The sequence below is a fragment of the Garra rufa genome, chromosome 10 (assembly GCF_049309525.1).
Source record: "Garra rufa chromosome 10, GarRuf1.0, whole genome shotgun sequence".
Lineage (NCBI taxonomy): Eukaryota > Metazoa > Chordata > Actinopteri > Cypriniformes > Cyprinidae > Garra > Garra rufa.
Genome location: NC_133370.1, coordinates 13,785,155 through 13,800,768, shown reverse-complemented (window position 1 = coordinate 13,800,768; position 15,614 = coordinate 13,785,155). Strand labels below are relative to the sequence as shown.

At 37.0% G+C, this 15,614-nt stretch overlaps 1 protein-coding gene across 1 annotated transcript in view; it reads right to left on the bottom strand.

The window, feature by feature from the left end:
- Window positions 1–5,440: 5,440 nt before the first annotated feature.
- Window positions 5,441–15,614, bottom strand: part of helz2b (helicase with zinc finger 2b) — a 30,175-nt gene continuing 20,001 nt past the window's right edge. Inside the window, exons 8-18 of the mRNA XM_073848870.1 lie at window positions 15,321–15,406; window positions 13,663–13,800; window positions 13,377–13,532; window positions 13,146–13,290; window positions 12,379–12,498; window positions 11,682–11,874; window positions 6,845–6,979; window positions 6,550–6,771; window positions 6,212–6,377; window positions 5,919–6,086; window positions 5,441–5,789 (exon numbers count right to left, since the gene is read on the bottom strand). Coding sequence (XP_073704971.1) covers window positions 5,677–5,789; window positions 5,919–6,086; window positions 6,212–6,377; window positions 6,550–6,771; window positions 6,845–6,979; window positions 11,682–11,874; window positions 12,379–12,498; window positions 13,146–13,290; window positions 13,377–13,532; window positions 13,663–13,800; window positions 15,321–15,406 — 1,642 coding nt within the window. The 3' untranslated portion in view covers window positions 5,441–5,676. The remainder of the gene's footprint in view (window positions 5,790–5,918; window positions 6,087–6,211; window positions 6,378–6,549; window positions 6,772–6,844; window positions 6,980–11,681; window positions 11,875–12,378; window positions 12,499–13,145; window positions 13,291–13,376; window positions 13,533–13,662; window positions 13,801–15,320; window positions 15,407–15,614) is intronic.

The window sequence follows — 15,614 nt, the reverse complement described above, 5'->3', positions numbered from 1 at the left end:
AGAGAAATTATATTTAATCCTAAAGTTTAAAGGTGTGAAGCTTAAAAAAATATCTTGATGATGGATTTGTTTATTAGAAACACACAGCACATGAACTGGAGTTGTGTGGATTACCTATGGATTGTGATATTTTTATCAGCTGTTTGGACTCTCATTCTGACGGCACCCATTCACTGCAGATGATCCATTGGTGAGCTACATTTCTCCAAATCTGTTAAAATGAAGAAACAAACTTATCTACATCTTGAATGGCCTGTGGGCTGGTAAATTTTCAGCAAATGTTAATTTTTGGATAAACCATTCCTTTAAAATAATGTTTACTACTACTACTGGATCAGTGCATACAAATAACCTCTGATAAAATCAGTTTCCCCAAACAATAGATCCTACAAACAATTAATACGTCAATAGTTAGTTTCATGCTGCACAAAAGAAACAGGACGTACTTGTGGATAATAAAACAGATACAATCTAAGAAGTATTTTGACATCAATACAGAATCCTAAGCGCTTACGTGTTCAGTGACAACAGCACCCAGCCATCCAATCACTGCATTCATACCTCAAGGTGCATCTTAACACCTTGTGTTATATAGTGCTTTATAATTCATAAGATATTTAATCCAGCCCATCAATTATAATTTAAACTGAGAAAAAAACTCTCACAGTTTACATACTGCTGCATTCAGTGAGCGGTTTTCTGCTACCATGTGGACTGTGATATAATGAGGTCAGAATCCTTCTGTAAACAGCACAATGTGCTTGTTTATTGAGTGTGTGGGACTGTTCTCATTCTTCCATGTATTTTCACAATCCTGAGTGAAGACTTAATTCACATAAGCTTTGAAAGTGCAACAACTTTAAATGAAAACATGTTTTGCATTTGAGCTCTTTGGCTGAGACTGAGAATTAAAGGAGACTGAGATTAGTATCAATGAGAACTAAGAACTCAAGTACATTGACAGATGATATTAAGGTGAACAGAACGGGGCTGTTTTCTAATGTGTCTCTTAATATTATGTCGTTATGTCTTTACACTAGATCACACTGTTCCAACAGACACCAAAATTATCAAAGTAAATTTTACTGCCCAGTTTTTAAATATGTTTAATTCAACAAACTTTAGGTAGCTGTTTATACTTAAAAATTGCTTAGGAAAAACAAGCAGAAACAATTTTTTACGTACAGTAGGCTTAAGCTCCTAAAGTAAGAACTTTACAATTAAAGATAGCATTGACCAGATAATCTAGTCTTGGAAGAATCTGATGAGAACTTTTCTGAGATCAAACTCCACCAGCCCATGTCTTTTTAAGGCTTTATGTATGTTACTTGCTGTTCCCAGATGAGGTAAGAAGTATCGACTGCCAGCAAACAAACAATTTAATTTTGATTATTATTGTTGTAAAGGATAAGATGTTATCTATGAGCCTTATGACATCACAACAGAACCTTTAAAAGATTAAAAACAGAAGCTTCTGGCTCTTCTGAGGAGGAGCATTTGCTTTAATGACAGCAGCGCTCAAGCTGCCTGAACTCCAGAAGTCTGTGTAAAACCTGATGAGCATGTTCTCCAGCATGATTTGAATATGGTTTAAATTAGATTTTCAAAGTCGACTGAGACGTTTGAACCTAAACATTTGTAGACGTGAAGAACGAACGAACAAACTAGGGTCATTAGGCACCATCTAGTGGTTATCAGGCATTATTGAAATTTCGTTGGGAACTCAGTAGCCCACTTGCGAGAGGAGCCAATTCATTTAAAATGTCGAGCAGTTTTTCTAAGGGCTTATGTGAGGAACAAACTAAAATTTAGATTGCCAATCATCAAATATATATAAACCGCGACCAGGGATTTCTTCACGCAACGTAACAAAAAAAAAAAAAAAAAAAGCCCGAAATCCCGTAATATAAGCGTGCTTGGCATTGGCGTTTAGCGTCATTACGTTAATAACGAACTAAATTTCAGTTTGGTCCTCAGAATCTTACACAAAGCTATTTAGCCTAATGGTTTAAGAAAGATTTTTATTCCTTTTCAAATTGTACATTTAAAAAGATCGCCTTTATTATGGATGGAATGGCATGACATGGGGTGAGTAATTAATGACAGCATTTTCATTTCGATGTTTTTAGCAACTGTAATGACTGGATTTCCAGTTTTAGAAATTCTGTGTGCTCTGGGCACTGTCAAATGGCTTGTCAAATAATGGTGAAATAACCTTTTCAAAAGCAGTTGATTATAAACCAATTAAGTGGATTGTGGGCTGTCATTGCTGGGCAATGAATTTTCGGGAAGAATTTATGCTGACTTGTTGAATTTGATGATCCTTCTCTGTTCCAATGACACCAAAATGTCCTTTTTGGGGTATAGAGAATATTATATTTCTTTTTTGCTAACATTAAAGCTAGAGTGTTTTCACAACGCGTCATCAGTCGGCCATGTTGGCGGCACTGAATGTAAGCAATGCCACTGAACCGAACGAAACTCGCATATTTTGCTACTAAAAATGACCAATTGTTCTCATGTTTTGGCCTGTACTAATCGGTTGGACCAGAAAAAAACTTTCTAAGTACTATCAAAAGTTAACAAATCAGGGAGGAAAGTACAAAAAACTGCCTGAGGAACAAAAGGCGTTTGTGGATGGCCAAAGTGAACCAGGATTTCCAGGGCAAGAATCTTGACAGCAATCGTACTTTCATTTATCATTCACTTATCATTTCCGGTCAGGTAGGTGATATATTAGGCTAATATCTTAATTAATACTGCTCATACGTATCTTTACCACCTATTAACTTTAGTTTGTCAAAATATTGCGCCCTTTCCTGCTTACTAAGGCCTTCTCTATATGATCTAGCAGTTTTCACCAGTTTATTCCGTGACAGCATATTAGACAGCATAAATTAGCAAAACGATGTATTCAGTAGTACATTAACCGAGCAATCCATGCGTTGTTTACATCCGAGTATTGCCAATATATGATGCCAAATTGTGACGTAAATGCAAACCTTCTATTCTGTGTGAACTAGAAAGGAGTAACAAATTTTTGTAGCCTGTAATGCTGCTTTGCTGGTGACCCTTGTATATCTACATGTGTTTACATCAGGCCAAAAATGCTTTTGGAGCTATGAAACACAAAATATTAAAAATCAAAGTAAATTTGGCGAATATTAAAGCTATTCTTTGTAAAATAAAGAGAATTGATAAACTGCTGTAACTTGTAATGCTGGGTTGTTGAATTTGGTGACCAAAATGCTTTTTTGTGTACAAAACAGAAGTTGAAAAATCACCAGAGTGAATTTGGGTAACTTTAAAGCCATACTGTACGAAATAAAGTGGAGTAACAGATCGATCCAGTTTGGTAGCCTGTAATGCTCTCTTGTTAGATTTGGTGACCCATATTTGCTGTATGCCCAACAGATAGAGTCCCAAACAGGTTACACTACCCCATGCAATCAGTTTGAGCTTCAATTCAAGTATGCTTTTATTGCTATATAACTGACATACAATAGAACATTTGTCAAAGCCTTTTCAGTTGTGGATAATGTAAATAGCAATCCAGAGTATATAATAAAAAAGCTTTCAACTTAGCTTTAAATAATCAGGATTCTTAATTTGTAGCATAAGAAAATAGTAAAAAGAATGCTTTTGTGTCAGATATATTAATTTCTTGATTTCTTACCACAAAATCTGTAAAATAGCTGGTACAAGCAGAATAATGACTTTATTCTGTTTTTCTTTGTTTGTGTTGACCCCTGGTGGTTAGTTGTGGGAATTAAGGAATAGATTTGAGACACCAGCATACATAAGCATCTAAATATTCATAATTTTTTTCTATATAACATAAGCCCTATGTAAAAGAAATTGCATTTTTATTAAGATATCAGCACAAATTACATCAGTGTGACGAACACCAATGATCAGTCTAACACCAGACAATATTAATGCAGGTGCTCAATACATTTTGCAGTCGCTTTCTTCATCTTCATGCCACTTTCTTCATCTTCATGCCACTTTCTTCATCTTCATGCCACTTTCTTCATCTTCATGCGCCACAGCCATATCACCCTGCAGCCCAAGATCGGTTGCTCACTGAAGCTAAGCAGGGCTGAGCCTGGTCAGTACCTGGATGGGAGACCTCCTGGGAAAACTAGGTTGCTGTTGGAAGAGGTGTTAGTGAGGCCAGCAGGGGGTGCTCACCCTGTGGTCTATGTGGGTCCTAATGCCCCAGTATAGTGATGGGGAAAAAAGCACCATCCTTCGGATGAGACGTTAAACCGAGGTCCTGACTCTCTGTGGTCACAAAAAAAATCCCATGACACTTCTTGTAAAGAGTAGGGGTGTAACCCCGGGGGCCTGGCCAAATTCCCTCCACTGGCCCTAGTCAATCATGGCCTCCTAATAATCCCCTTCCATTAAAATTGGCTATATCACTTTCTCCTCTCCACCTGTAGCTGGTGTGGGGTGAGCGCACCGGCGCCGTTGTACCAGTGTTGCCAACTATTTCCAATGAAAAGTAGCTAAATGTTGCCAGATGACGTCACACACTAATTTGCATATCAGTGACGTCATCACGTAGTATCTGACAAGCGTAAGCCTGTCATGTCTCTACTCTATGAGGCGCTGTGTATTATATTATATTAAAACATTACATCCAGATGCACAATAAATAGGTTCTTATTAACAAAAACTCAAAACTGCATCTTTATGTAGTATACAAAATAATTAATGTTTTCTCAAATTGACAGGCCATCTCAGCCATCCTTTAAATTCAGGTACAGACTCCCACTCTTTTCTGTATTTCTGGCTGTACAATTTCGATTGAGACATGTTCAGTTAAAAATTAATGAGCAGCTACTAAAGCTAACTAAATTTTAACTGTGGTTACTCTTAATTAAGTCACTTAAAAATGTGAAATGTGTGCTACTGCTGTTGCACTCAGCCAACAAATTTTGCTGCTGCAGCTGTGCCTGGCTATTTAGACCTTATGTAGCCCCACCCCCACACTCTACTGAGTAAAGCCTGCAGCCACTGCTCTTTTGATTTGAGTCACTTTTTAAAAATTGCTAAAAGTAGCCAAATGAATGTTAAAAATTGCTAAATTTGTTGCTAGGTGCTTTTTGAAAAAAAAGTTGCTAGGGTAGTATGAAAAGTTGCTAAATCTAGCAACAAAATTGCTAAGTTGGCAACACTGTGTTGTACTGTGGCTGCCGACGCATCATCCAAGTGGATGCTGCACACTGGTGGTGGTTGAGGAGAGATCCCCCATATGATTGTAAAGCGCTTTGGGTGTATGGAAATACACAATGAAAGCGCTATACAAAATGCATCATTCATTCATTCATCTACTCATAAGTGTACAAAATAAAAGCAATTCATAAATATACAATTTGTAAACCAAATTCTATTAATGAGTATATAATATAGCACCCTTACAGTAGGACTGTAGTAAATTGACATTAGCCAGCACTGTCATAAAAAATAGATATAAATAGATTTAAATTGATTGAAAATGTCAGGAATGGCTGGATTTTGTTGATTCATTAATATAACCACAACCAATTAAAAATGTGGTTGAATGATACTAGAAATTTGGAATGTATGGTTAAAAATATAATCTTAAAAAAATAGATATTTACACTAACTGTAAAAGGCTTCAAAATCAATCCTTTGAAATCTGATTTAACGGACATTGTGTACTGTAATCTGGTCTGCAGATACCACACAGCCTTGTCCTGAATAATGTTTCAGTAGCTTCTTCCACGCTGGGCTGCAGTTCAGTACCTCCTGATTGCCTAAAGTACAGAATTAAATACATATATTAAACTTATAATAGTAAGGACATTAAGATGTGTATTTATTTAGTCATGTGTTAAGAATATATATCATTCAAAATCATTCCCATATTACTGTAGTAGGATTACCCAGAATGCATAGCCCATCCTGTGCTCTTGTGATGCCCACATTGATCTGGTTTTCATCACCCACAAAGCCAATGTGTTTAGAGAGCCATTCTCTTGAAGGTTGAGGTTCAATCTCATTGCTGAGGCAAGAGCGAACCATCGATAGAATCACGTAGCGCCACTCACTACCTGCAATCACATTATCATGCTCTTCATCATCACATTTTTAATAATGCAGGACGAAGATGACCACAAAGATAAATCAAATTTTATGATAAACCCTGAACACTAGAGTCTTTAATAAAAAGTATCACCTTGGCTCTTTGTAATGGTGGTGACTGTGATTCTCCCCATCTGGGGGTCAGTGGAAGTTCTCAGTCTGTCTCTGATCTGGGCCACCTGTGCGTTGTATGGTGACAGGATGACAATGTCCTCGTGCCTCACACGGCCCACAGATACCAGCTGACCACAGATCTCAACCTACGTAAGAACACATTAAACATTCAACTGTATAATATATTAATAAGGTTCTATGTAAAACAAAAAGAGGTACTTTTATTCAGTGAAAGTGTTGGTACAATTTATGAGGTTGTTGCAAAAACATACTATTGGTTTTATTCAGAGTTTGTTTTCTGGTGTTAGGGTCACTTACAGCTTTGTTAATTTCTGCAAAGTTGGCTTTTGAGTTCTCGTTCCCTCGTGCAGTTGAAACAACCAAACTGATCTCGACACCTTGTATGTCTCCAAACACAATGTGTTTGCTTTGTCTCATCCTCTCAGTTTCAATGTGCAGCATGCTGGTCCGTTCATCCACTTCAGTTTTCAGCCTACCCAGATAGTATGCCTCTGATGGGAATTTGCAGATCTCTTCATGCTGAAGAAAGAATCCCACATTAAATATGTGTGTGTAACTGAGTACGTGAAGCATGTATGTATTTGTCTTGTACCATTCTGTACTGGGTATCAAGCAGCAGTGCTCTATCCATGTAGCGTTCGAACAGAGAGCGTGTCATGCCCATTCTCCGCGCATGCTCATTCTTCACAATTGGACGCAACTGCTTGTGATCCCCCAACAGCACAACCTGCAAAATGAGAAAACAAGTATATAAGACAAGTATATGTGTGACAAGGAACTAAAAAAACACCACAGAAGGTTCTGAATGAATGTTTGGAAAAGTATGGTCAGGTGTAGCAAGAGGTCCCTTATCAAGTGTTACTTATGCTAGCTGACCATAATTAAAATATACCAAAATACTTCTAATGCGGAAAATGATTGATTCGGAGTCAGACGGGTGGGTTAAAAATAATTATACAATTTATTCAAAAGAGTTTTAGATAAATTTCATATATTTCAGAAGCAAAAGATAACATATAATCCAAGCAATTGTCATGAATGAAAGATAAATACAATTAAGAGTCCACAAATCCATTAATTAGGACTAACATTGATTTTCAATGTTAGTTTAATAAGCCAATTCAAATCTGTTCAATAATAGTATACTTCTTTGAGAAGATATACAAATGCAAAAATTATAAGAAATATTGCAATACTAATATTTACTGTCTTAAAGGAACACTCCACTTTTTTTGGAAATAGGCTCATTCTCCAACTCCCCCCGAGTTAATAAGTTGAGTTTTACTGTTTTGAAATCCATTCAGCCGTTCTCCTGTTCTGGCGATATCACTTTTAGCATAGCTTAGCATAGATCATTGAATCCTATTAGACCAATAGCATCGCGTTCAAAAATGACCAACGAGTTTCGATATTTGTCCTATTTAAAACTTGACTCTTCTGTAGTTATATCGTGTACTAAGACCAGCGGAAATGTAAAGCTGCGGTTTTCTAGGCCGATAAGATTAGGGACTTCACTCCCATTCCGGCGTAACAGTCAAGGACGTTTGCTGCCGTAATATGACCGAAGCAGGCGCATTAATACCACACAGCACATGTTGAAATGCTTACTTCCGTCAGCATATCCAACGTGACCAACTGCATGCATAGGCAGCGTTCCTTGCCATGGAGACATTTGTGAGAGATGATTTAGAAGATATTTACTTTGGTGCAGATCCTGAACCATATCAGTTTGAACCAGAATTCACTGAAGCTGAGGTTTTGGAACGAGAAAGACAAGAAAGCGTGTCCGAACTGCCTGGGACAGAAGGGATGAGGAGAGCAGATTCGTGCTGGTGGGGCTTGCCAACCCATGCTGACTGAAAGTGAGTGCCTGTGTTGTCACGAGTGGGACCAGGTATTGCCATCGATGGCAAGGGTCAATCTAACTGATGAGGAATTGGCATGTGTCGCAACCTCCGAGGACTTGGATGCAATGGTACATCCTGCAGTAGTAGATTTTTTTTTTCCAGTTTGACAAAATAAACTGGAAAAACGTCACACGCCGAGAAAATACTAAGCCAACTGTTCGCCCAAACCTAGTCGTCAGGGGTTGCATTTCACAGGTAACGTTAGCCAACAATAGCAATGCTCGGAGCAAACACGCCATTTCTTGATCGTTTCTAACGGTGTTTTGAGATCTATGTTCAGAGCAACCAGCCATTGATTCGTTAGTCGGAATTGCTTTTTTTTCGTGAGAATTCTATGAAACATGGTAGTAGAGTAAGTCTTCGACTTACTATCACAGCCCCTTACAATGCACATAACCATGGCTAATCACACACAGGTCTCCAGCCACTAACAATTTACCAGCTGCAACTCTGACAGCTGCAACAACCGGAATTACCGAACTTAGCGCCGGTCATATTGGAAGTTACCTAGCTGGGATCTAATTTCAGGCGCTGTGTGGTATTAATGCGCCTGCTTCGGCCATGTTACGGCAGCAAACTTCCTCGACTATTACGCCGGAATGGGAGTGTAGTTCCTAATTTTATCGGCCTAGAAAACCGCAGCTTTACATTTCTGCTGGTCTTAGTACACGATATAACTACAGAAGAGTCAAGTTTTAAATAGGACAAATATCAAAACTCGTTGGTAATTTTTGAACGCGATGCTATTGGTCTAATAGGATTCAATGATTTATGCAAAGCGTGATATCGCCAGAACAGGAGAACGGCTGAATGGATTTCAAAACGGTAAAACTCAACTTATTTACTCGAGGGGAGTTGGAGAATGAGCCTATTTCCAAAAAAAGTGGAGTGTTCCTTTAAAAGGTGATAATTCCATAAAAGCCGAATTGCAATTAATAAAGTCAAATTTTGTCAAATACTAATATCAAATCTGAGAAAAATAAGTCTAATAGAAAATTAGACCGTTTCAGGTGCACCCAGAAGAAAGTCGAGATCGGAGTAAAGGAGGTTGAGAAGTCTGAAGTCTCCGATCTGAATAAAATTGCAAGACTCTTTATACCCTAAAACCAGACAACTCAGGAAGTCTGAAGGTCAAAGTAAGCTGAAAATACATCAATAAATAAACTCGTAAATAAACTCGTGATTAGTAATTATAAACTTGGTTGAGTGCAGTTTCATTTCTCCTTTTTAGTTTAATTTATATCTTGAGACATTGAGACTTGTTAATATTAATCTAATTGTCCATCTAAACTGTCTTCATTAAGTACCAAGAATAACCATTTTGCGGAACTGTGCTTCGGACATCACACATACATAGATGGAAAAATACAGATGAAACATGTACTTTGAAGGATGAATAAAGCAGTCAGCTCTATATTGAGTAGCTTAATCAATAAGACATAACCAAACTTCTAATATTTCAAGATGATTATTAATGTGTGTTAATATTTCTATATTTTAATTAAGAACGCAATACTCATGTCTCAGCTCGTGATCAAAAGTGTTATTAATTTGCATATTTGTCCACCAACCCAAACTTTAAAAAGGCACATTTACTAAGAAGTACTTCTTGTTCTAAGAACATCGGTCTGTCTGTCGGAGTTAATGATAGATATGATTAAATGTATGAAAATAACATAGCTACATAGCAACATCATACAGTCTCATGTCATGTCTCAAAAGGTCAGTCAGGGCAAAACTGTCAGAGCATTGAATACATATTCTCAAAAAGATTAATAATGATATAAATATAATAATTCATAAGACATATTCATAAAACACTTAATGCATAATCCTACATATGAATATGCAAATTCTTGTTAATTTCATAAAGTCGACACATCAACTTCTATATACTACTATATACTGTATTCTATCATTTTTTTTCTTTGCATTTAGTTTTTAAATGCTTTTCTTTCTTTTTTTATAATTAAGCATAATGCTGTGCAGAATGCGATGTTCAAACTTGCTTATTCTGCTTTTCAAAAGTTCCTGCTGTATTGTTGTATGTAGGGTGTGTGATATGATGATTAAAATGTCTGAAAAAATGATGAAAGTGAAAGTAAACAGTTGAAAGAAAAACGCGCCTGTATATTAGATGCGTGCAGCTCATAAAGCGACAGAACTTAACATGCTGCCGGTTGTCATTAATGGGACAGTTCACTCAGAATATACTCATTCACATGTTGTCCCAAATCTCTATTAATTTTTTTTTTCTTGTGCTGAAGATATTTTGAAGAATGTGGATAACAGAAGTTGGTCCCTATTGACTTTGATAGTGGGGGAAAAATAAATAAAATACTATGGAAGTGACTAGGGACCAGCAACTGTTTGGTTACCCACATTCTTCAAAATAAGTTTTTTGTTCAACAGAAGAAAAAAAACTAATTTGAGTTTAAAAAACACTCAAGAGTGAGTAAATGATGACAGAACTGTCATTTTAATGGTCATTAATGAAACAAAACAAAGAAAAGTCACTCACTATCCTTGACTGAAGAACTTTACTACAGTTGCTTTAATAAGAGTCAATGTATAATATTTGTATGTAGTGTATATATACAGTGCCCTCCACTAATATTGGCACCCTTGGTAAATATGAGCAAAGGTGGCTGTGAAAATAAATCTGCATAGTTTATCCTTTAGATCTTTCATTCGAAAAATTCACAAAATTCGAACCTTTCATTGAAGTAAAACAATGGAAACTATCCAATTACTGCAACACCCTTTTCCCAAAATAACAGCTCTGGGTTTTCTCTAACAATGTCTAATGAGTTTGGAGAACACCTGACATGAGCTCAGAGACCATTCCTTCATACAGAATTTCTCCAGATCCATCAGATTCTCAGCTTCATGTTGGTGCTTCTTTCTAGGCGTGCCAATAATTGTGGCCAACGTGAACTAGAGAAAAACATTTATTTCATAATTAGACCCCCCCCGTTTCCATTGTTTTACTTCAATGAAAGGTTAGAATTTTGTGAATTTTTTGAATGAAAGATCTAAAGGATAAATGATGCAGATTTATTTTCACAGCCACCTTTGCTCATATTTACCAAGGGTGCCAATATTAGTGGAGGGCACTGTATATTTTTATATTTGTTAATTCAATTTCTTGAATGCTACTGCTAAATACACCTACTGTACCTGAAAATTAAAGCACTGTTTTTTTATTTGTATATTGTGTGTATTTGTAACATGTAGCCTATCTTTGTTCTTATTTTTTAATAATAAAGATACAATAATGATAAAGATTTTTTATCTTCACCCACTTTGGCCTAAACATCTGCCATTCTCTTTATTTTAAATGTTGTTACCTTGTAAGACTCTGGTTTTAAAATAGGGAAATTAGTTTGGCTGTACTGCTCAGACAACTTGCAAAACAGTAAATAGTAAAACTAACATGACAAAGAATCGTGATAAAATCGTGAATCATTAAATGTTTTTGACAGGCTTGTTTGCTATGGATAGGTCAAGTGTCATTCTGACCTTCTCAGGTTTAAAGCTGACCAATGGGACAAGCGTCTGGGGTTCGGTTGCCATGGCACACTCATCGATGAGAATCTGTCGTGCACTGAGTTTCTTGGTAAGGTTGGGAGAGGCAGCAGCCGTGCAGGTGCATAGAATAATATCATGCCTTTCCAGTTCATACAAACGTGCAGAATTAAGCAGCTTCTTATATCTGAGGAAGCACACAATTAAAAGTCATGCAGACATGCATTCATATCACACACTTGTAGACATACTGTTAGATACAAAGATGTGCTTAAAGCTCAAATACACACTGCATGTGCATTGGCATCATGAAACAATCTTGCCGATTTCTGTGATTGTGGCTCCTAATCTGTGGTCCAATGTCGTACAGTGAGAAAGTTTCAAAGATGGCACTACAACTACAACTGCCAAAGTGTGATTTATTATGTTCTTTTTGTTACCACTATTGCATGCTGATGACATTTTAGTTTATTCTATACATGCATTTTAGTCTACCCAAGTTTATTAGATCCATGTTGCACAGTGTGATCAGCAATGATCTTATAGGATTGCTAAAATCGTGCAGTGTGTAGAAGGCTTAGTTGGGTGGAGAAAGAAATGATGGAAATTAGGCTAAATGTTTGTATAGTTAGATTTTTACAGTTTCCAAACAGGAGAAAGAAGCATTTATAAAACAGAGACTTCTACTTACTCTTCTATGTCCGCATCTGTCAGTAAATCCCGGTTAGCAATTCTTTCATCAAAGTTTCGTATTGCTTGAGAAAAAGGATTTTTCAAATTCATTCGAATTCTGTGATGAAGTGTTATGTCCCTAGACAAAAGAATGAAATTTTTGAGTACTGTGCATATTGAGCACATTTATATGCACACTGATACTGTGATTTCTACAGAAAGAGATTTACAATAACATTAATAAACATAGAAATGGAGCGCAGCGTTAGTTCTGGCAGGTTATGTTAGTCAAGCTTGATCAGCTGATCCACATCTACCAATAGGAATACAACACCAATCATAATTCCCTATATAAGGTCCTTTTAGTCATTATTCAGCAGCTATCGCTTTGCTCAGGAACCGCCCATCTCCATCCCCAACTCCCCCTCTTGTGCAGTAAGGACTTGGCTTGCATATTTCTTGTTAATTATGTTGTTAAATTAAATAATCACTTAGAACATTAATGATATCTACTACATTTATCATTAATGTTGGTTCTGTTCTGTTTACCCTATAGGGGGGTTATTTATGCTCTCCCAACTCCTATCCATGCAAGTGTTTGCCCAGAACAGAACCATACCCCCAACCTAAAATGTATGCTAATTGTAAGTTATTTGACGACAGTGGTCATGACAGACAAAAAAAATTTGTTCAATTTGAACCCTCCCTTATGTTATAGATTCAGTAACTGACAGAATAATATCAAATGTGATGTTAGCTGATCACAAAATGTTAGTATGGTTGTACCTGAGCTCAGGTTTAGACTGCTCTTGGCGCAGAGATTTGTGTGATAACTGAAGGTAACTGCCGGGGTAGGGATACTCCTGCATCTCCATCTGTCTGCTGTACACACGTAATTGCTTCAGCTTATTTCCAAACTTAAGCAGGTATTCTGTACACACAACACAAGCACATAAATACAAACTATTTCTTTTTTACACAAATTCTCTCTGTATCTCAAATAGATACAGCACTAACCTGCAACTACATCCACAGACTTGTTTGAGGGTCCACAGTAAAGAATAACCTCTTTCTTATCTTTGTCTTTCAGCTCCTTCAGCTTCCAAGGATTCTTAGAGTTCAGCTGTGAGAACCAGTACACTATGTACGCTCCTACAACTGTCTTTCCTGTTCCTATAAATAATAAACAAAACACTCTTTCAGTACTATTAAGAAACATTTAGGAAAAAGTGATGAAATGCTTGTGACTGAGTCTTGTGATCTTTAAATTACTAAAAAATGGCATTTGCTCAGAATGTGTAACCTGGAGGTCCTTGAATGAGAGTGAATTTGTTCTTCAGAGCTTGTTCCAAAGCTTTAAACTGGCTTTCATTCAGTCGAGGCAGACCTTCTGGTGGTTCCGCTCTCTTAAGCACATGTGGGTATACAGCTGGTTCAGAGCCTGTGGATTGAAAGAACCACAAGTACCTTAAATACCAAAGGACTAAACTTTAGTAAAAAATATATCATTTTAAGCTCACATTGTGGTTCACTGTGGTGTTAAATGTAGAACATTTTTTTAAAAATTAGAGACGCTAATACATGGAGGGAAAAATATTTGATTCTTTGCTGATTTTGTACGTTTGCCAACTGACAAAGAAATTATCTGTCTATAATTTTAATGGTAGGTCTAACAGTGAGAGACAGAATAACAACAAAAAATCCAGAAAAATGCAATTCAAATAAAAGTTCTAAATTGATTTGCATTTTAATGAGTGAAATAAGTATTTGACCCCCTATCAATCAGCAAGATCTCTGGCTCCCAGGTGTCTTTTTTACAGGTAACAAGATGAGATTCATCTTCAATCTCAGCTTGTTACCTGTATAAAAGACACCTGTCCACAGTAGCAATCATTCAATCAGATTCCAAACTCGTCACCATGGCCAAAGAGCTGTCCAAGGATGTCAGGGACAAGCTTGTAGACCTACAAAAGGCTGGAATGGGCTACTAGACCGTCGCCAAGCAGCTTGGTGAGAAGGTAAAAACAGTTGTCAATGATCTCAAGGCAGCTGGGACCATAGTCACCAAGAAAACAATTGGTTACACACTACACCGTGAACAACTGAAATCCTGTAGCACCCGCAAGTTCCCCTGCTTAAGAAAGCACATGTACAGGCCCATCTGAAGTTTGCCAATAAACACCTAACTGATTCAGAGGAGAACTGGGTGAAAGTGTTGTTGTCAAATGAGACCAAAATCAAGCTCTTTGGCATCAACTTAACTCCCATGTTTGAAAGAGGTGGAATGCTGCCTATGACCCCAAGAACACCATCCCCACCGTCAAACATGGAGGTGGAAACATTATGCTTTGGGGGTGTTTTTCTGCTAAGGGAACAGGACAACTGCACCGCATCAACGGGACGATGGATGGGGCCATGTACTGTCAAATCTTCCTCCTGTTCTCAGCCAGGGCATTATAAAATTGGTTGTGGATAAGTATTCCAGCATGACAATAACCCAAAACTCATGGCCAAGACAACAAAGGAGTGGCTCAAGAAGAAGCACATTAAGGCCCTGGAATGGCCTAGCCAGTCTCCAGACCTTAATCCAATAGAAAATCTGTGTAGGGAGCTGAAGGTTTGAGTTGCCAAAATGTCAGCCTTGAAATCTTAATGACTATGAGAGGATCTGCAAAGAGAAGTCGGACAAAATCTCTTCTAAAATGTGTGCAAACCTGGTGGCCAACTATACTGTATATACTGTACTTTAAGTACTCCAAAAAGAGAAATTTGTAATTAACTGCAAAGAACAGTGGGTCTCATTCACTAAACATGCATATGAATGACATCAAATGTTGCATTCGAATGTTTTCACAAACATTCATGGTTTTTGTATGAAATGTAAAAAAGGTTGTGCAACTATATGCATCACCATTTTGACTGGCTAGTTTTTCAGAAGCACATTATGTGTTTAATACATACTTTCTTTTGGAATCCGGTGTCTTAGTGCAATGTTCCTAACGAGTTCATTAGCTGAGGGTAAATTATTCACTGCATTTTCTTTCCGTCTGGATGAATCAAGCAGAAAAAATTAGACATCAATGCAACTGGTTGTTATAACTTTGTATCTCTATATTGAACAAAATATATTTATGAACTCATACACGAATTTACAAAATTTAAATAATGTAATTAGATTTGGTGTAATGCAGTTTACACAATCTTGTAACATTAAGGGTTTAGTTGTAACTGTATTGAAGACTTATAGTTGTTGTG